At 37.6% G+C, this 22,397-nt stretch overlaps 1 protein-coding gene across 4 annotated transcripts in view; it reads left to right on the forward strand.

The window, feature by feature from the left end:
• Positions 1-21,977, forward strand: part of GAB1 (GRB2 associated binding protein 1) — a 99,327-nt gene extending 77,350 nt beyond the window's left edge. Inside the window, exons 5-12 of one of the 4 annotated variants that reach the window (XR_010614484.1) lie at positions 570-655; positions 862-1,165; positions 13,956-14,045; positions 16,232-16,325; positions 16,684-16,807; positions 19,686-19,808; positions 20,050-20,309; positions 20,945-21,977. Coding sequence is in view for 3 of the 4 variants with exons in the window: in XM_065687900.1 (XP_065543972.1) it covers positions 570-655; positions 862-1,165; positions 13,956-14,045; positions 16,232-16,325; positions 16,684-16,807; positions 19,686-19,808; positions 20,050-20,208 (980 nt within the window). In the remaining variant the exon portion in view is untranslated. Of the gene's footprint in view, positions 1-569; positions 656-861; positions 1,166-13,955; positions 14,046-16,231; positions 16,326-16,683; positions 16,808-19,685; positions 19,809-20,049 lie in introns of all 4 variants that reach the window. The other 3 variants (XM_065687900.1, XM_065687922.1, XM_065687912.1) reach the window with 3 other exon arrangements.
• Positions 21,978-22,397: the final 420 nt, after the last annotated feature.

The raw sequence follows: 22,397 nt of genomic DNA on the forward strand, positions 1-22,397 counted from the left end.
AGGCATCTGAAAATGGAGAGACGTATGTTTGTGTAGTAGTTTGTTCAAACTGAAAGCCCCTGGAGACCGTACTGAAGAACTGAGAGCAGGGATTCACCTGTTCCTGCAACAGATCAAATGCTGTTGAGTCAACACCTTCAAAGGGAAGGCTGTTCAGTCAGAAGACCTTTCTCCCAAACCTGAAGTACATCTGCTGTTTATTTTAGAATAGGTTTTTCATGAGGGCCCTATATCTCAAATTAATTTTACACTTAATTCTTGCACCTGCGTATTTGAAATTAAGACTTAGCTGCTGCTTTAAAAGGAGAAATTACTTTTTTTTTTTTCTCACATTTCTTTTCTTGCTATGGAAAAAAGCCACTGTAAGATCTTCGGGTTGTGACTGATAAGTGCTAAGTTTGTTTGTGAACACAGTCCTCTCAAGTATATAGATAAAATCTATATACTTCAGGAGGAGTATTTGGATGCTCTCAGAAGCAAACAGTAAATAATAACAGACTCTGGATGCCTGGTGCCAAGTGACAGGAACAGGGTTGATAAATAGCCATTTTCTCTTCTTGTTTCTTTAGAAATTAGTTCTCAAGACTGTTATGATATTCCACGAACGTTTCCGAATGACAGATCTAATTCATTGGAGGGCTTCCATAACCACTTCGTAAGTATGACTTGATCTGATGAGAGGCAACAGTGACACTGCTTGAATGCTTTTTGTTCCCATGCTAAAAAGCGAGCTGTACAGCATTTGTGATGTTTCAGTTTCAGTAGAATGTATTAATCTGAGCAGATTAGGTTAAAAAACTCATATGATTCACAGCTGATTGCATAACTTATTTTGTTAAAGGAAATGTATGTTAATTCTAGAAAAACAGAAGCATGTTGACAGTGGGAAGTGTTTCAAGTGAAGAACTAGATGAAAATTATGTCCCAATGAATCCCAACTCTCCTCCACGACAGCATTCCAGCAGCTTCACTGAACCCATCCAGGAAACAAACTATGTACCCATGACACCAGGCACGTTTGATTTTCCATTATTTGGAAAGCAAGTCCCTCCTCCTGCTCACATGGGTTTCAGGTCCAGTCCAAAGACACCTCCCAGACGATCAGTACCTGTTGCGGAATGTGAGCCACCACCAGTGGATCGGAACCTCAAACCAGACAGAAAAGGTGAGGAAAATCTCCAATAGACATTGATTTTTATCATCTAAAAGCATAACATAGCTCTCCTGACTTCTGGTTGGTGAGAATTATCTACTTTTAAAAATTCTAACAAAATAATTTTTATCCTATGAGATAACCATGACACAAAGGAATCCTAGCATTATTTTTAACCATATTAAAGCATCACAATAACAATGCCACATCCAAGCATAGGTTTAAAGTTTATTACTGTACCTACTAATGCAAAAATGGCACAGAATTACTAACTCTCAGAAGTGTGAGGTTTAGTCTTTCTATGTAGAAGACAGCCTGACTTGTGATGAAGGGAGCACACAAGGCGTTGGATAGAATACAAATTGATAGCCATAACAGTGCTTGGGACAGGATCAGTACATGTTTTCATTGTATGAAGTAAAAGTTTTAAATAACTTAGTTAAGTCTCTGAGGTATTTGCTTTTGATGTAAACATGCTTAGAAGAATCATTACTACAAGAATGAACTGTATTTTGTGCTGCTTTTTTAGTCCTAAGCAAAAGTATGCAATAGTCTCACAAATTCTTACCTAGAATAATTCTTACAAATGAAGGAAGAATTATATGGAAGAGATAGCGTTTACTACTAAGTATGTTAAGTTCTCATTTCGGTCTGTGAAAGCAAGGAAAATCACTTGTTGGAGCTGCTTAGCTTAAGTGTTAGTGGCCACATGGGCAGTCACAGGAAGATGTTTAGTATGTGGGCTGTGAGGTTACCACGTAAATCTTTTCCTTGGGATCTGAATGGGAGGAGGGAACTGCTAATTCAAGCCTGCTCTAAAGATATGTTTACTTTATCACAGCAGCTGGGTGCCATGCTTATATTGAAATTTGTATAAACTGTAGTAGGTGATAATTTCCTTGACTTCATAGAGTGTGGTAGATTAAACAAAGTCATACAGCAAAAGGAAAACTAGCCTTATGTGGAAATATTTTAAACTGCTGAGTATGTGTAAGATGACTGTTATGAGTCTGAGGAAACTGCAACAACTGCAGTGGCAAACTTGAAAAAACAAAACAAAACCCAAACAAGTCTTAGGGGGCCCCCTCAAAGCTGTCCTAAAAAATCTCTTAAATATTGTGTGTACTGGGTTTACTTTTACATAAAATAAGGATTATTTGGGTGACAGCTGTTCTTAAGAAACAAAGAAGATACTGTTGTGATGTGTCTGTAAAATATATTTATCTAGAAAATCACTAATAAATAGCTTAGACTTTCCAGTTTATCTAAAATGTTTTATCAGCCAGCCTATCAGAAATACAGGCAAATGCTTAACTTATTTCTCTACCATGCAGTTTTTCAGACAAGATAACTTTCTTCTAGAAGTGAGAACCAAAGAACATTAGGTCAAATGTCTGTACTATTCTATATTCAAGTAATCCAAAATAATATGCTTGAACAAATAGGATTTACACTGAGAACTGATGAGTTCATTTCGGAGAAGACTAGATGGCATAAATTCAGATGACCTAAAATATCTACTAATTAAACCTTTAATTTAGTATTCTTACCACTAAGTGAAAACAGCCTGTAATTAAGTGAAATAGATAGTATCACTGTGATATAGATGAGCTCAGTGTGAAATGGGAAGTATGACATCTCATTTTGGCTGTCTATCTTCAGAAAACAAGGCATGGCCTTTTTCAAGACCTTGGCTTTCTGCTTGTGTCTAATTGCTTCTGTGTTACCAGACAGTAGTTTTGTTTAGTTCTTAAGAAATAATGGACAGTAACAGATTAATGAAAGCTGATACTGGAAAATATTCTTAAGATAAACACTGGACTGCTTTAAAATGTTTTCCTCAACTGGCCAGTTTGTGTACTTTACCAATAAAATGTTTGACCCTCAAAAGTAGTAAACCTACATGTTGAAAAGCTGCTTACTTTTGCTGAGGGCAGTGCAAAGCAGTCACAAAGATGTCTGCTGGGGCAGCATTGTTGTTCTTGCATCTCTCTTTCGAAACGAATTCACGTTCCACGTTCTAAAAGCCCCTTACCTAACTGAAACAAGTGCATGCTTTGTATTCTACCATATGGCTTTTTCAGCTTTCAGATTCTTGTAGCAACTTCTATTATCAGGTTGTTTTTGATTATATAAATGTACTACAGTGGTCTTCTGCTATGAGTTAGTGCATAGAAAAAAATCAAGTTGGCTAGTAGATTCATTAAAACTTGGGCAGAAATGGGAAAGGAGGAAATGGTACATACAACAGTTACCTTCTTAGTCTTGCTCCTTTAAATATTGGGAGGATTTTAATATGCTATTAGTTCAAGAATTTCTGTTTCACACCACTGTGGCTTCTCTAAAAGATGGTGTTACAGCAGAGGTCAGGTGTGTTGGTGATAAGGCCTTCAGGTAGATTGAGGGCCCATCTCATCTTCTGTCTGAAGAAGCTGCTGTTATCTTTCTTATTTGTTAGATTGCTGCAAAAATACTGTTTGCACTGCCTCCAAGTGACAATTCCTTATTGGTGGCCAGCCTTGCTAGTGAGAAACATCATTATCATCTTCCACAGGAGCATTAGCTGCAGCTCAATAATGTTTCTGTGTGGACCAGTGAAGTTTGTTACATTCAGTGTTAAAAATGCATTTGACAGAGAAATAATGCAGTGTAACTAGCACATAAAGAAATAATTCACTGCTTTTTTTGTGGTCAAATTGCTTAGCATCTCCTCTATTTTTCTCTGCTTTAAGGGCTAACTGCTTACAGGCAGTATAGTTTGCCCAGGGTAGAAAATGGAGGACTGGGTGATGGCAGTGCCTGTTGTTGCATATAGCCTGCTCTCCCCTCTGCTGTTTCTGTTTTGTAAACCTGAGATGAAACAGATACTCCATTACTTCTGGTTCTGCTGTCTTTGAAGAGTAATGTGTCAGGCAGCAAGGATCTTGGCAATCTGTCTATCAGTAGTAGTGACTATAATGTATATGTCTTCAGAGCTCTGATATAAGCACTTGATGTTCTGGATAAGTTGTAAGACTGTTAAAGTTCTCCAGACTTTTCAGAAATAGGTATGGTTATATAGAAATGAGTTATGAACATCAGTAATATGGGTAAACTAAATGTAGGTAATAGGTCTAAAATTCACTGAAGTACATGGACAGTCTTCTGAGGAGGGTACTTGTACTGCCCTGCTGTGAGAGCCTGAGGCTCTTCAGTCTAACCACCTGCAGGAGTAGCCTGGGCCAGGAGCCATAGTGAACTATGAGATACCCAGTGTTTTTTCCCCACCTGTTTCTAGAAGAGCTTTGCTTTAGAAAATGGATAAAAATAATAACAAATGAAAGAAAATATTTATAGCCTTGAAATTACACTACATTTTCATGTAGTTTCGTTTTTCTAGCTCACAGCTGCTTCTGTAAATGCTTACAGTACTTTCTGGAAGTCTTGAAAATCATTTCAAAACATGGTGTTGGCTTCCTGCCCTTGTAACTTTAATTCAAGTGCTTTACTATTTCTTTAGGGAAGCGTACCAAAAGGTAAGTGATCTATTGCAGGTGCTTTTTCTGCATTCACCTGTAATTGAATGAAAAAGATGTTTTTTTTTTCCTTTGTTTTATTCAAGGTGCTATGTATTTATGATAAAGAACCATTGTCTATATTGATTTTGTATTTCTGCTTTTTGGCTGCTTTAGCTTGCCACGGTTGCATGTAGTCGTAATGCTAAATTGGAAGCATTGTTGCTGCAAAAGGCTCCAAGTGGAAGAAATATTGCATCCATCCATGCAGTTGGGTCTTGTTCTCTTAATTGTTCAAAGACACTCACTGGTTCTGAGACAGAACAATCATGTGACATTTGTTTGACAGTCACATGTTGCTTCCTCAAAAAAACCATTTATCCAAGAAGGAGCAATAGAATTAAAGGTGCCCCAGTGCACCCAGTGTACCAGTGTCTAGGGAAGTGAAGACCCCCTGGACAGGGAGGGGCAGCAAAGAAGAGCCATGTTCTCTTGTGCTCCACCTTGTACTTTCCCTGAAGCTCTTCAGACTGTTTGAAAAGGGTTGTGACATGAGGCAGTGTATCCTGTGATCTCCATCCTGCTGACAGTTTGTAAGACTGTAGTGAGCGTTTCAGTGCACTACAGGGAACTGCTCTGTGTAGGAAGGCAAGTCCCCGGTGCCTGTGCTGGCAGTCCATGAGAAGGCTTTACGGCCTGACAGAGGTCTGTGGGTCTAGACAGCTTTAATTTTCAGGGCAAATGTGACGTAAGTCAGAGATCAAAGAAAGCGCATGGTCAAAAATAAAAGGGGTAGGGTGTGAGTTGGTTTTTCTAGGTCAGGAGGAAGCATTTGAGTGATGCAGCATTTGGGAGATTGGAGGGTGTTTGTACAACTCATCTGCAAAGTTCAAAGCTCTTAAGAAGTACTTGCTTGCCATCTCAATTGAAAAAACATAGTTTTTTCTATCTCTGAATCAAACAGTTAAGTCAGTGATGAAATTGGTGGAGGAATTTAGTTCTTCAAAGTCTTGGTTTGATGCTTTTTGCTTTCTGTAACTTTATAGCCTCTATTTCCTAAGAGGCAGCAAGCATGTGTCTGTACCAAAGTCGTTCTTTAACGTTTTGCAAAGAAATATATGAACTGTGGGCATGTGGCTGAGTTAACAATTCACTACCATGATGGAATGAAAAATCAAAAGCTAAATCTCGTTCATTTGAATGTAGTGTAACACTGCCATTTTTGTAATGCATTTGACCAATAGTACTTGAACTCTCTGGTAAAATGTTTTTAGTTTAGCACAGGTCCTAGTTCAGGGTCGCAGGAAGCTGTGATAAAACTCAGGATCACCAGGTGGATCACAAACAGACACAGTAAAGAACTTAAAATTCCCAGTTTATAACTTGGTACTGGATTTTGCTCCACTTGTCTTGAGTAATAATTGTATTTGTTTAATTGCATTTAAGATTATTTTAAGCAATTCTGTCCTAGTTTTGCATTGGATTGCACAGGTTATTTAGCAATGCACTAGTGTAGTGCATTTTCACCTTTATTTTTTTACAGGAGGCTTACCTTTCAACAAAACATATTAGCTTTTAGCATGAGATGCTTCCTGCAACTTGAGTCCATACAATTGCTTTTACAAGAGACTTCTGCTTGGCCTCGGTAATTGTCGGCCCAGCAAGTGGTAAGCTAGGATTTAGAGATAGTGAATGACACAAACATTTCTTTTCATGCCAACAAAATACCCTGTTGAACCTTGAAAAAGAAAAAAAACAACAAAGTAAATCAAGGGAGAGGAATAAACTTCTCATGGTGCTGGGACTTGTGATTGTTTTAAAAAAAAAGTTTAAAAAAAAAAAGAAAAAGAAATCGGGTTGGTTTTTCTATAGATTTTTCTCATTTAAGATGTTATAAGACATAATTTGTGTTGTTAAACCACAAATACATGGCTTGCCTATAAAATGTGTCTGTATCTTTGCCGTGGCTACTCACGAGCATCTCCCAAACAGGTTAACTTCATGGAAAATTACAATTTTCCTTATGTAAGAGCATAGGCCCACTTTGAATAGGTAATTGTGTACAGGGCTTTCACGTGGCCGCATCCTGAAATGCGTCTGGATGACCAGCATAATCACCTGTTGTTGCAGTATAGTATGATGCTGTAAGAAATCCAAGCAAAGTAGGTAGTTAAGGAAATAAAGACCCCTCACTAATTATGGCATTAGTTACAAATAGCCTAGTGAACAGTTTCCTTCTTAAATATTTACATGTTTGAATGTCTGTAGTTGGACAGCGTGAATATATATTGCATGTCCTGATACAGCAGGAGCACCACACCATCCTGAAATAAAACTAGAGAGAAACAGTTAAGGCACTTGTGTCAACAGGAGCTGACATTTCTTTAAAAGTAATAATAATTAGAAGTTGGCAGCACTGCAGTGTTCTGTGCTATCATGATTGTCTTGCATATTCTTAAACAAAGGATCACTCATTTGCTCAGGCTTTAAGGACAAGTAGGCATTGAAAAACTGAGTGGTGATTTTAATCAGCCGCAAGAACTGAACTGAAGATCTGCTGAAAAAGAAACTAATTTTCATTATGACTTCTCTGAGCAGAAGTACTGTTCATTTTGCTGTTAAGAAATCCATGCATTTCATCCTTCCATTTACTCTTGGAAGTTACACCTCCTGTTCATTTCGCTTAGGAATAAAAAAAAAAAAAAAGATTTTGGGGGCTCTTTTGTTGCTTCCTCAGAGTTCTGAAAGCAGGCTGAGTACTAAATTATTTTTTTTTTTTCCTTCTTTTTCCCTCCCCACCCCGAGCTCCAGAGACTTCCATTTAGCTGAAAGTTACACTTCCTCCATGGCTATACTGAATTACTTCTGCAAGGCTAGTTTTTACTTAATAGCTTTAAAGGAAATTTATATAGCTCCTTGCTATGATACACCAGTCCTTAACCTGCAGCTGTGATTTGTCTTACAAAGCTTTGAAACAACAAATAATTTCAAGTAAAGATTTCTTTTGGATGGCTGTATCACAGCTGCAAAGGAAGCTATGGTTTACTGGACAGAATGGTTTTAAAATTAAACATGAGTTTTCTGAACATCAACTGCCAGACTTGCTCCGATACTAGCAGTGGAGATGGTAGTGTTGAACTCCAAAGGTGCTAGAGAAAGCAGGAATAAACGAACATGGATAACAATGGCCTATTTGGGGTTTTTTTTAATCCATACAATTTTTCTTTCCTTCCCTGTGTGCATTAAGCACATTAAGCAGGTTTTGATGCACATATTGTCATGCTAGTCCATTGGCTTTTTCATAGAGTTAATGTTAAGCTTGATTTGTCCAGTGAACAAGTTAAGCTCTATTAATTTTCTGTGTTTTGTTCAGATAAATAAAAACCAAACCAAAAACAAACAAAAAAGGGTGGAGGAAGTAGCATCCCTTGGACTTCATGAATATTAGTGCAGCTTTAAACTACTAATCAATAAACACTTCAGAATACTGCTTTTGTCTTGAAACACTGGTTTTGCTACTAAATGCTTTTAGTTCATCATGCTTTGATGGCTTTTTAAATACAGACTTGTAGAGTTACTCACAAATTAGAGCAGTCAAATAGTATTTGTATGATTAATAGTTTTGGTATTCTCTGAATAGTTTTTATGGCATTTGGCAAATATATTTTGAATACCAGTGAACCTCAGCTGTCAGATGCTGTTGGACTTCTTTATAATCAGATACTTTTTCCAATTAATTCTTAATTTCTGGAGCAGTCAAAGTACCAGTGCTCTGAGGAAGTACTTCTGAGAAGTTAAAGATGTGTAAGAAAACTGAAGAGTCTCTCTTTAGATGACTGATTCTTATATTTCAGAATATTAAAAGACTAAGTTTATTTCAGTTTGGTTTTACTGTCCTGTCCTGGGTTGAGCATCAGCAGTCATTTTTCTCCTTCTTAGGAGCTAGTACAGTGCTGTGTTTTGATCTTTTGGCCTTGGAACAGTGGTGATAACGCCGATGTTTTCAGTTGCTGCTCGAATGTTTGGTCTGGCCAAGGACTTTCTGAGCCTCATGCTCTGCCAGGGAGGAGGGGAGGCCGGGAGGAAGCAGAGACAGGACACCTGACCCAAACTAGCCAAAGAGGTATTCCATACCACAGCACGTCATGCCCGGAGAGGGAACTGGAGTTACCCGGACGGGTTGGGACTGCAGGGTTGGAGGAGGTATGGGTCGGTGCTCGGCTGGGGGGAGTGGGGTGAGTTATTGGTCAGCTGGTATTGAGGTGTTGTATTCTTTCCTCTTGTTATTTCCTTTAGCACTATTATTATTGGTGGTAGCAGTAGTGATTTGTGTTATACCTTAGTTACTGGGCTGTTCTTATCTCAACCCGTGGGAGTTGCATTCTTTTTTTGATTCTCCTCTCCGTCCCTCCAGGAGCAGGGGGAGGGCAAGAAGGGGGGGAGTGAGTGAACGAGGTTTGTGGTTGGGTTTAAACCACGACATGTCCTTAAGATACCATCCACATGGTATCACTGGCCAGAACCAAGCATATTCTTGATATTCCTATTTGTTGCTGGGTACTAGTATGGAAATGGATATGGATGTTGTATAACTAAATACATGTTTCTAATTAGAAGTACCTTGGCAGGAAATAGTAGTAATAAAAACAGAGATGAAAAAGCAATTCAGGATATTTCTAGAGCTCTTGTGCTGAAGACCGTGTACTCCGGAATCAGAGCTCACTGAGGTGAGGAAGAGAAGGAAAGAGGGAGGTTATTCTGCAAAATTGAAAACCAAATAATAAACCTTGTGGGAATGAAACCATGAGGTTTAACCTTGTTTTTTAAGGAAAAAATTTACAGTGGTTCTGAGTACTGGAATTTTGGGACCTCGGTGCTAATTTCAGTTTCCTCTGATTATGGAGAAGGTGGGAAAACTTGCATATTTTTTAGATGGAAACAAGAAACTGCTGTTAGTTATGTCTGTCTGAAAGTACTTCTGTGGATGCAGGACACTTGGGTGGCTGGTTTTGCTTTTTACTCTCCCCTTCCCATTCCAAGTAAAGCACTGCTCTAGCATTCCTGTGTCTGATCTCCTTGTTTCATGAGGATTAATCCTGTTGGCCAGGAAACAGCATTAACAGATTGCACATGTCTTAAGTTTCGTATCACATTAGTAGATTTACCTTAAAATTGTAAGTCCTAAATAGCTGGTATTTAAATAGAGCATTGGTCTCTTTTGTTGAGGATATTTGCAGTTTCCTGACATAAAATCCCTTGCCAGCAAGCAGCTAGTCAGAAAAGAAGTGTTCTGAACAGAAATCTTGCTTAGCACTAGTGCTTTAAGGCCAAAACCTGAAAACAAATGAGCCTCTTCAGCAAGTGGCTTACGTTTTCAAACCCAAAAATGTTAGGACCCACCTACTCTGATGCAGGAATTTGCTGTGGTGGAGCTCCCTTTCCCCCTATCATTATATTCCAAGTCTTTTATGGAAAACAAAAAGAGAGAATACATTAGCTGATAGAAAAACCAAAAGGATTCTCAGTTTAAACCACTATTTGAAACAAAATCAAACCATGTGAAATGGACTCTTCTCCTGATGACTCCTCAGACAAAGGCAGCATTGACACACACCAAGATGCCAGGAGCAGAATTCATGCCATCTGAGTGCACTCTAGTGCTAGATCCGTAATCGCTTGTTCTGCTTGGCAGTTTTTACAAGCAGCCATTTGTTAGAAAAATAGACTTCATTAGTGATTTTTCAGCTCAGAGTGCCCTTGACAGAACGTGCAGAAGCTGAGCTTCTCTCTCTCCTGGCTGTAGTGCTTTGCATTTCACAGGTGGTAACTTGACTGAATGGTGAAAACATCTAATTTTCACTACTTGTTTGGTTAGTTTCACTTGGCATAACTTATTTGGGGTTTTTTCTTTTCCCTTGTAGGTTTGCATCCAGTGGTATTACAACACAGTATATTTCCTTTTCAGTTAAAACAAAAAAAAAAAAAACAAAGCACAAACATTCATTTTACATTTTATTTTAAACCCAGATTTATCTTTCCCAGAATAGGTAAATTAATACTGTTATCTTATGTGAATGCCTAAATATTAGATGAGGTGGATTTGGGCCTATGGGCCTAAACCACAGGAAATGCGTTCCACAGTATTTCTGGCGTTGGGATGCCAGCTTTCCAGTTGGAGCCAGGCTTTCCATAGAGATCTACTGTCCTTCCACCTTTACTAAGCTGATTTGAAGAACAGCCTATGACACTTACTTCTAGTGATTATTTCTGAATAGAATAGATGTTGGAGAGCTGACTGCTGTTCAGGTGTGAGGCATTTTCTCCTCCATCTTACATTCAGCTTGTTGCTTCTCAGAGGTATGAGAACATGCTCTTGGTGAAAATTAGTGAGGTTACTTGGGAGCCTCAGGAATTTCAGTCACAGTGCTTAAGTTATAAAGTTCTACAGAATGTGTTTTTCTGTTCACAAGTCTGGCTTAAGTTAGTGATGGAACTGTAAATTTTTAGATAATGATACTTCTAAAATTTCTGATGGATTTATTAAAGTATGTGTTCTGAGGGGGAAAGGGATATTATTAAGGGCTTTCTGTGCCCTAGCTTCTGTTACTTTATCTTCTTAAATGGGTAAAAATGGGGCGCGGGAATTCTGTACTGCAGACACAAATAAGTAACCTCAGTTTTGTGATTATGATCTCCCCTAGCCTTTTCCTTTACCTGTTGTCAGGTCTTCTCTGTTGCATGGTATAAGGTTCTTAACAGAGATTGGGACTTTTGGTTTTTGTTTTGTAGCGAGGAGGGGAAAAAATAACCCTATGCAAACATTTTAAGTCTGTGTGACATACTAAACTAGAGAAATTTCATTATCCTGGCTGGTTGGTAGCAGCAAGCTGTTTTGACACCAAATTTATTTAGGTTGAACAGTCTTTCAGCAGCAACAGAGGAAAGCTTAGTGAGTTTATTTTATACTGGAACATCTTGTATGTTCTTGTTTGGTGCAGAAGAGAAATATTATAGGGACCTGCACTTACTTTAATAGCTCTTCTGAAAGTCTCAGAACAGTTTGTAAGTGCTAAATTAAGTATGGTGTAGGCAGTTATATAATGTCCACATTTTACAAATGGGGGATAATCATAGTTTATGAAGGTTAGCTGCACGAGACCACATAGCATCATTAACAAAAGTAGAAATAATGAATCATAGCCCTGAGTTCCTTATGCTTATCTTCTCTATTGTGGGTTTCAGGCACTTCAGTGTATGTTTGGCTGTAAGAGCAGAGAGGTTGTAAAGTACACACTGGTTAAATAATTTCATTGACCCTGTTACCTGCTGGATTTCTCACTGTACTTACGAACTGTGCTCACAGGTCAATGCATTGATTGGAATTTTAAATTGAGTTGTATTGGGCCAAATTTCTTTCATATCAGATAGTTTTGTATTCCACAGTTCTATAAGTATGATTAGGTAATGATATTCATCATCAAATTGTTTTTATAAGAGGTGTTTGAATTTCAATTTCTACATTTGTTCAATCACTTTTTAAGATCATGGCCTTTTTATACAGGCAAGCTTTTATCACAGTATTGTAGGCAAGGTACTTAAGAATATCGGATCAGCTCAGAATGAACTATACCAACACGCTGGGTCGTGCTTTTGACTTGGCTCCAGTCAGCAGCATGCTTTATAGAAATGCTCTGTGTACCACTTCACAATCTGGGTCTTTGGTCAGCATTGCCCAACTGCTTGGCCTTGTCATCAGCACTTCAAGCCATCTGATTTGGAAATTGGAAAAGAACTGTCTGTGTGAAAATCATTTCATGCCCTTTTCTTTTTAAGGAAGTTGCTATGCAGCACTACTAGTCAATTAATACATTTTGTCTTAACTGCATGTTCTCTTAGTAGCACTGTGTGTAGAAGTGAAGATACCATACCAAACCTTTCTTTTTATCTATCTTGTTGTTACTTGATTATTCCCAATACTTCAGCGATAACATTAACAGAGCACTTCATATGCAAAACCCTTGGGGTAGAGATTTGCAAACTTCTGGTGTTTGTTGCCAAGTCTGTGAAGTATATTTCTTACAAAGCATTCTCACTCAGTGCTGTTAACACCAGCCCACGTCTGGGTCTGTACCAGTCTTTTACCATTTTGTGCTGTAGGGCAACTTTCTAACATAATCAGACTTAAACTTTTCATTTGGTTTATTGTAAAGATTTACCTTTCACATGGCTTCTTGGTGTACCTCTTGAAGGCACTCGCCTTTTCCAATATTAACTATTTGTTAGACTTTCATGAAAGGTTAGGGTTATTATGATTTACTGATCTTATTAATTTAAAATAGACAGCGTGACCTGAAACACTTGCAGAGTTTGGTCAACTAGGCTAAGAATTTCCTTGTTGGAAGAGGGGTTGTATTACTGCCTATGGGCAGCTTATTAACTCTCATGTTCTCTTAGTTTGTACTCTCACCTTGTTACCAAATTCAGCTGAAGTGTTTCATTGTGTAGTAGCACAACACAGGAGAATGTTATGCTAAAACATGATAGCATCAAAGTGTATGATAGTATTACATGCTGGGGAATTATTAGTGCCTCTACTGTACTTGCATATAATTATATACAATTAAAAAGTTTAGAGATGCCATTTTATGACAGGGTTGTTTGTGGTGGAGGTTGGGTTGTGCTGTCGTATGGGGACAGTATATAGGGGGAGCTTGGAAAGAAAGTCCCCCTGTGTCTGCAGGGTTGGAGATCTTTTGGTACAAACAAATGTAGTCCTCTGGGAACAAGTACAATGAATTCAGTGCAGGAAAAGATTCTTGGGGCTTCTCAAATGGGAAATGCATGGTGGATAGAAGATGTCCCAAGGGTATCACTATTTCCAAACTAATACAGTGACTAAAGAGGATTTAATTTCTTTGAGGGTACCTCAACTTGCATCTGAAACATGACTGTTCTCCTGTCATGCTAGGTATTTTTAAAATATGATTTTTTTTAATGTAATGCAACTTGAAAGTAGGTAATAGTAGTAATCAGTTATGATATTTGTAGAAGGACTATTTAGCTTTTTTGCATACCTTTTATGCTTGCCTCCAACAAATTACTTGCTTGCAGTGTTTTCTTTGTTTCTGGTTTGGTGCTTAAGCCGTCAGTGTGAGACCTAGCTCTAGACTGTAAAACTCTCCTTCAGCAGCTTGCTTATGCTTGTGGTGTTAACCTTTTCTGCAGGGGGTTGTGCTGTTTATTTACAAAATTCAATTTTCCAGTTACAAACAGAATATTATTAAGAGAGTCTTCTTTTTACCAATTAGGTCAAAGTCCTAAAATTTTAAGACCTAAACCACATGGTTTAGAGCGAACTGATTCACAAACCATAGGTGACTTTACTGCAAGAAGAAAGGGTATGTACTTTAGCACTGTATGTATATGGAGCTTTATAAAAATAAGTAAAGCAAAAAATAAGAAAACTGTTATTCTAGAATAACTTAAACTCTCGTATAGTCTTTTTTTTTTTTTTTTTTTTTACTTCTGTTGTAATCTAAGATCATGGATGCACTTTTCTTACTAAGCAAAAACGCTTCCTATATAAGAAATTAAAGTCTTTCTGGCTTGAACAGCACATGGAAACGTTTCCTTGACATTAACATGGGTGTTCTGATCTTTTAAGTTATAGCTGTTCATATTTTGGATTTGCTTTTGTCTGTTTAGAAGCAAGTATGTATGATTTACCTGTAAGTTGCTTGAAATAACTTGTTTTAGGCAATAACTTGAAAGCACAGTTTACTTGGGTCTCCTGCTGTTGGGTAGACACTGAAATAAGGGGAAAATATTGATCCTCTAAGCATTTACTAGTAGATTTATATGCATCTTAATGAGCATTGCAATTAGCACCTTCAGTAAAGCCCATCAGACTAAATTGGTGCCTTATATAGTCACAAGAAGTAGAGGAGATTACAAATAATGGTAAAAATCTCACAGATGTGTCACTGGTCATAAGTTTTGGTTGCTAAAGCCCATTGCAACTGGATGAACTATTTCTCCTGTTTTCAGTGGGCTTTGGACAAAGTCCTCACTATTTCTTCTGGAGCAGTACCTTGCCTGCTGTTTATACCTGGCCAGGTAGTCTTAGGCCTTTACAGAGGACTTGAGCCAAGCTGATCATTTTTGTGTCACTCATGCTTTAATATCATCTTTCCTACATCAAGGTCAGTTCTGCCACTCTTATCTCACATGGTACCTTATATCTTGAGATAGATAAGTTGTAGTTCTTCTGAGTCCGTGGTGACAGCTTTTTATGAGCAAATAAGTTTAAAGTGGCAGAATTGCTGGAGTAGGCTTGATGTGCGTAATTGTGACTTCTTAACAGAGAAAAGGAGAAAACTGTTAGGGGTAAGGACTGATACTTACCCAGAAAATTTGAATCAGGAGTCCTTATGTTCAATATATGATAACTGACTTTTTAATAAACTCAATCTTGAAGAGTGACTATAATGAAAGTATGAGTACAGTTCTGCTTTTTCCTTGTAAGACAACCACACTGATTAAGCAACTGATTTCTCTCAGTTCCTCATGTGGTCACATCTGACAGCTGTTACTCCACATGAACTACATGCCTGACACTTGATCTTAGTAAATCTGCTGATAAAAATGATGGGGGGGGGGCAAGGAGAGGAAGGCGCATTATTATAATGACATTGCATTTTATCTTCTAAAAACAGTTGTAGGGAGGATGAGGTTGAGATTCAAATTGTGACATCAGTTTGACTGTGTGATTTTTATATTATTTTGATTTTTTTATTATTTTTTTTCCCTCATAAGAAATTTAATAATTCCCCCCCGCATTTAAGAGGGGTGAAACATACAAGCTGCAGGGGGTTATAATGTGTTTCTCACTAATACTCTGTTCTTAAGTACTCTATTGGTGGTTCTGTTCTGAAAATGGAATTTAAAAGTGGCATCTCTTCTAGAATAACGTGAGGTGTCAAGGGTGGCACAAACACACCGCTTCACTGTTTGACTATTAAAAGTACGGAAGCAAGCCAAGCACCTCTTGGAATTGAATCTTGGTGTTGGTTTATGTCTTTCTTTTGCAAACGTAGTCTTAGCTGCAGATTTTGCCCACACTCTGAGCAGTGAAACCTCATCAGAAAGGGCACATGCATGCAGTGAGGACAGAGATTGCATAATAATTGTCCGTGAGCCAAAAAAAGTACCTAGAGTTGGCTCTACTTAAATAGTCCATCAGCCCTATGTCAGTTCAACAAGTCAACAGGGCAGAGTAAAGATAGAACATGATCCTGCCATTTTCAGAGTCTCTTTTCAAAACAGAATTACTATGTATGTCTAGAAAAATTTTTAAATTGTCGGGGGGTTTCTAATTATATTGCTTTTCAGTACCTGGAAAGATTAAAAATGTAAGTTAATATGTCATGGCTTTCTAAGAGCTGAACAGTGTCTTCTTTTCCTAAATAGCATTTACTATTTAAAAAATAGCAATTTTTCTTATTTATTTAGGCTTTGAAAAGTTATTAAATGTATGTTTGTTTAGTAATGTTCTGTGGTTTAAGATTATCTGTTTCTTGTGTAGCAAAACCAGCTCCTCTAGAAATAAAACCTCTGCCTGAATGGGAAGAACTACAAGCTCCAGTTAGATCTCCCATCACCAGAAGCTTTGCACGAGAGTAAGTTTCTTGGCTTTTCCTCATTTGGAGTAATTGTTTTCATTGACTAGAGTGTTAATAAATGTATGTACATCTGTATTATATTTTTGGCCTGTGTAATACAAATTGAGGTTTCCTTTGGAAGTATGTGTGTATATGTGTGTGTATATGTATATATGCTCACGTGCATTGAAACAAAAATTGTCCATATGAACTTCTATTTTGTAATATTAAATAAGGTGTTGTGTATAACCAAAGAACATGATGCTCTAGTAAACTTGAATGAAACTTTCAGCTCTAATATGCTTATTTTTGTTGTTTACCAGGAGGTTTAAGTTATTAAAGATGTATTGTTTGTAAAATAATTCCTGGTAATTAGCTCCTCCAGGTTTCCCATGTCTCCCAGACCGGATTCAGTTCATAGCACAACTTCCAGCAGTGACTCGCACGACAGTGAAGAGAATTATGTATCCATGAATCCAAATCAGTCCACTGAAGACCCAGTATGTAACATCTACATCTTAACTACTCTCTTCCTGTGCAGTCCTTATCTTTAAATCATGCAAACACAGATCCTTCTACTCAACATCGCTCCCTTCATACTTCTAGATCAAAATAATAAAATGTCTCTAGAAAAACTGTAGAAAAAATCTTTTAATAAGATTTCACTGAAGAGGAGCACAATAATATATAAAGAGAATGGTTAGTGTACGTATCTATTGTACAAAGCAGTTCAATGTGTGACTTTTGTTCCTCTTCCTCTTTGTAATTGCTTGTCCTGGTCTATGCACCAGTTAAGTATTATGACATGAAGGGAAATAAACTGTCTCAGGATCTCTTGAGACATGCTTAAAAGCCTTTATTAAAAGGACATCTTCCAAGAAACGTGGAAGGAACAGAGGGGAAAAAGGGTTTATATTTCTTTTTACTTTCTATAAAACCTGAGCAATATATACTTTTATTAGGCTTCTTTCAGAAAAGAGGATAGAAGGGGTTTTTTTGTATTGAATATCTGTATTCCCCTTTGTGGGAGAATTTTCTCAGACAATAAAGTTTCAGATATTCAGCTTAAAGTGCAGTAAGTGAAGAGCTAGCTAGGAAAAGTTAATGATGTGTCCTGTTGGTTTTGGTTGGTGGGGGGGGAAGGAGAGAGAGAAGAACAAGCAATAATAGTATTTTAAATTGAGAGAGTAACAGTAGGTCTAGACTTAAACTTAAGGTGTGGTCCAGAAGACCCATAAAGCACTGGAGAAAAAACGGTACTTGAGTTCAGCTTTTTGTTCAGTATAGTCCAATGCATTCACCACATTTTTAAGGCTTGGACTCTTATTAGGGAATACAGCAGCATTTCTCATCTTTAAAGCATTATGAAAGACCTTCTTTGGGGAGGGCCTGCCTAGCACCTCTTTTGTTCTGTTCCTTTGTCTGCTGCCTTATATGGCATGTGCTAGCCCATTTCACTACACCCTGGACTCTCCTCCTCTAGCAGTGCTGCTTGCTTCCCCATCCCCTGCTGCTATGGATACCCTCCCTCCCTGTTCTCCTCCAGTCTCTCTCCTCTCCAGCTCACCACTGCTGCCTCTGGAATGCTGCCTTTTAGGGTCTCCCTGAGCAGCCCCCTCCTGCTGACTCCTCTGTGGCAGCTCTGACTTGGTGCAAGCTCAGGGCCTTGCAGAGCATCCTGGCTGGTGCTTTGTATGATGTCCAACCCGCCAGCAGTACAGGCATGCTTTCAGGTGAAGTGTGCTTCAGCAGTGGGGAACTGATGATGTAAAAACTTAGACCTTGTCTTGCAAGGGGCATTGGTAAGTAATGGTAACAGATGCAAGAAACATCCTATTTGACCCAAAGGTTTAGAATTGCCTGTGCCCCCAGTTCTCCCTGCAGCAGAATCAGAGTTCAAATTGGGGATTTCTGTTGATTCTTACAGTGCCGTCTCAGGGGGTTAACTTCAGTGGCAAGGTAGTATAATTAATATCACAGCTCAGACAACCTGTCATTAATATCTTTTGTTTGCTTGCACTGTTCATTCTTTAAGGTCGTTCTACAGATTTTCTTTCATTTTCATTTATGTATAAAGTTTCTGTTTTCTAATGCCTATGTTCTGCCTGTCTAATTTGTTTGAAATGACAGATTATTTTTTATTTTAAGAGTAATAGCTTTTTTTAGTTATGCAGGAAACTTTGATACGGAACCTGATTTTGTATGTTAAATATGCAGAAATCTTGTTAGAGAATTTGGGCAACAAATGAACTTTGTCTCAGTTGTTTGTGTTTGTCCTTGTTAACACTTGCAAGTAAAAGAGTTGGACGATACAGATCTAATGAATAACTATAATTTAAAAATCCCAGTCCATTGAGCTTTAACCCATAAAATATTTTGCTTCCTAGAGAACCTGAACATTTCCAGATATCTCAAGTCCTTTGTTTTAAAATGTGACAATTACATAGATGCTTTAGAAATTTGTATTGGTTCCAACTGCATCTTAGAATGGAGGCCATACATTTGCATCTTCTGTCATCAGCTTTGAAGCGTCTGGTTTGGACATGTCATACTTCTGTTTTATTTAATAAAAATCAGCAATATTCTGCTTTTTTATTCTGCTTTTTCTTTCAAGTTGCTGTCAGCCTTGCCCTTCTGTCTTTCCTTCTTCCTTCCTCTTCATTTTTTGCTGACTGCTGCCCTCTGTCTTCCTTTTTTTTTTTCTTTATCTTTTAGAGAAGAGTCCTTCTATTGTACTGTTCCTATAACACCTGTTAAGAGGGAGGGATCAGGCTGGGAGAGGACAGAGGAGGTGAGGTTGTAAAAGTCTGGGCTAATTGAAACTTAGGTATATATAATGCAACTTCAGTTCAGGCAGCCGTACACAAGAATTCCAAAGCTTTAATCTTTTGGTCTTACCAGTTGACAGATACTTTCTGATTTTCAGCTTAATCATGGTCTTTGAATTAAATGTAAAGGCTTCATTTGAAGTTTTGCCACTATTTAACAGCAGTTTAAAGAAGAGTTTGTAATTAAGTAATGCTAAATTTGAGATGTAACAACTTCACTAAAAAAGAACGAAACACACTCCATTCTTATTTCATGATATCAAAGGGACATTAATGTGGAAGGCACAGATTGGTTTGGTGGCAACCTTAAATTTCGGGGGGTTGGTTTGGGGGTTTTTCCCTCCTTTTGGCTTTCAATTCTGTCCCATTTTTGGCTTAAAATATATCCCTTTGTTATACAATGTCAGTGAAATTTGCATGGTTTAACTGATTGCAAGACCTCTCAGTTCTTTAACCTTTATTATTTTGGCAGTTTATAATAAGCCTGTTTGATACTGTTAACCATTAGCATGTACATTTGTAGCTGAAGTTATTTGTATTATAATTTCAGAATTTGTTTGGAAGCAATAGTCTTGATGGAGGAAGTAGCCCTATGGTAAAACCTAAAGGAGATAAACAAGTAGAGTATTTAGATCTGGACCTAGATTCGGGAAAATCTACCCCACCTCGTAAGGTAAGCAAATCTTCAACTCTTGCATTTCTGCTATCAAGAGTTTAAAACTTCTTCACAGGTAGTTAATGGGAAGGAGGGAGCCTCCAGCAAGATCATCTTAACTGGTTTGTCAAATAGTCAATCAGAGAGCCTGTGTTGGACCTTTTAGAGAAACTTGTGCTTGTTCTTCATCTGTTTGGGACATCTACTCACTTTTTATTGTTCATTTATTATATGTTTTTTTCTCTCTTGCCTTTTCCAGAAAAAGAGCAGTGGTTCAGGCAGCAGCGTGGCAGATGAGAGAGTCGATTACGTTGTAGTCGACCAGCAGAAAACGCTAGCACTGAAGAGCACACGAGAAGCATGGACTGACGGGAGACAGTCTACAGAATCTGAAACACCTACGAAGAGCGTGAAATGAAAATACTGCTTTTTCTTCAAAGAACAGAAAGGAGTGAATTTTGAAGAATTGCAGAACCACAGTGGCAGTGTTGTTCGACTTGTACGGGACCTGATTCACTGGTGTGTGAATAGGTTCTTGACTGAATAGGATGGAAGCCAAAGGACACTTTGAATATATCAAAGGAATTTTAAGATCATAAATTGGCTCTGTGGTTTCTGGAAAAATGGCAACTTGTAAATAACATGTAAAATAGCATCACTTAGTTTTCAGAAAGCCTTTTGTTCTGTAGTTAACACATTTTTTTGTAGTATTACTATGTTTATGCACTTTTTCAGTTACAATGTTGGTTCAGGTATTCCCAGTTAGTGTACCTTAATGCCTAATTCATCTGGAGAATTATTTTTTTCCTTACACTACTATTCCTTGCAATTTTAGGTTAATTAAGCTACATGTAGATACAGAAATTAATATTTGAACTTCGTTTTAACAACTTAAAGTCGATTTTGCAGAAATACTTTCACAAATGAATAATCTACTTGAAATGCCAAGAGACGACCGTTAGTTATGTACTTGTTTCTATTTAATACACGCAAGATTATTGGAAGTCTACAGGTTACCTTCCTAACAAAAATTGCTGTGAGTTAATAATAATGAACTGTACTGGGTTTAGACCTACAATCCTGGCTTATATGTTAGTTGTTAGCGGTGGAACTTCCATTGTATTTTATTAATGACAGTGTTCTGTGTTCAATAGGTGAAGATTCTGCAGGGTGGGATCTTACACTTTTAAAGACTGAATAATTAAATATCAAGTAAGCCTGCAAACCACTGATGGCATGCAGTAATATTGTGATCTCACACTTATTAACAAGAAATAACCTTTATATTATTTACAGAAGGTAGAGTATATAAATCAGGTACGTACCAAGCACTGTTGTGCTAATACACTGATCAGGTTTAGACAATGAGCTTTAGTTTTGTACTATTTAGAAGTTCTAATGTCAGTTTTCAGTTCAAGATTAATGGGACAGTTTGACATTCACTGTTTGTAGTACTAGCAAAATACTGTGATTTTTTGAATTAGACATTAATTCAAATGGAAAAACTATGTTTTGACACCATAGTGCCCTTCTTATGATCTCTATTTTACTTTAATCTCCTGCTTGGCCTTATATTTAAATCCCTATGCAACTGATATTTTATATCTCTGTTTTTAAAATTAGATAATATACTTAAATGATCCCCTTGTAAACCACTTGTTCCTCTTTCCTGGTACAGGATTTTAAGCTCTGTATACTGTGATCCTTTATTTTACTATGCCAGTTCCAAATAATAATCTGCCTTGGTTTAGAAACACTTGTTTGTTATTTGGAAGAAGATAGAGGTCTTTGAATACGTGAATGAGTTAGGTCTAGATAGAAAACTTACTAACACTATTCTTTTTTTCTTCTTTTTTTTTTTTTTTTTTTTTTTTTAACAAAAACATCCTCAAGTAAGTGGTTGGTTTTATTTTCCTGCCCAGGTGTTATATTTTGTCCAGATGATTTAAAAGTTGAGCATAGAGCTGTGTTGTTTTCTGGCATGTTGGCCTTTAGTACTGTGCCTAATCTACCACTGGTTGTTTCTCTCCCCTCACAGCCACAATCTACAGTTTGTAAATTACCTTATTCTTAACAAAGGTTCTTTCTAAATTAGTAATATTTTGATGCTTTGAATGTGCATTTTAAAAAAGAAACTAAACACAATGCCTTTTGAAGTGAATTTTAAATAAATCATGTTGTTCAGTTTTGATGTGTAAACTCTGTCCTGTGAAACACAAACTGACATTAATGCACCTATGAAGGTGCCTGGACACTAACCACACTTTTCAAAATGATAGATTACCTCTTAGTACCTCTCAAAAAATATCTACAGCTAAAACAGTGTTCCTAATGAAAGTCTGATTTAAAACCTTGCACTGGACAGCTAAATAATCTGAATTCCCAGTCTTCTGGGAGCCAGAAGTAATGTGAGCCAGGGGCCTTTATGGCCCAATCAGAAGTAGCTCAAATCTGTAGAGATTCTGGAGTTGTAACTCAACTCTGCTTTGACGGTCTTCCTGTCCAATAACAAACTCTTCTTCGGTGGTGCTACCATTGAAGCACCCATTAAGCATGGTGAGTAGTAGTAACTAATGTCATGACAGTTCTGTTTTAAGACTCTGGCTT

Source organism: Lathamus discolor, chromosome 1 (assembly GCF_037157495.1).
Source record: "Lathamus discolor isolate bLatDis1 chromosome 1, bLatDis1.hap1, whole genome shotgun sequence".
Classification (NCBI taxonomy): Eukaryota; Metazoa; Chordata; class Aves; order Psittaciformes; family Psittacidae; genus Lathamus; species Lathamus discolor.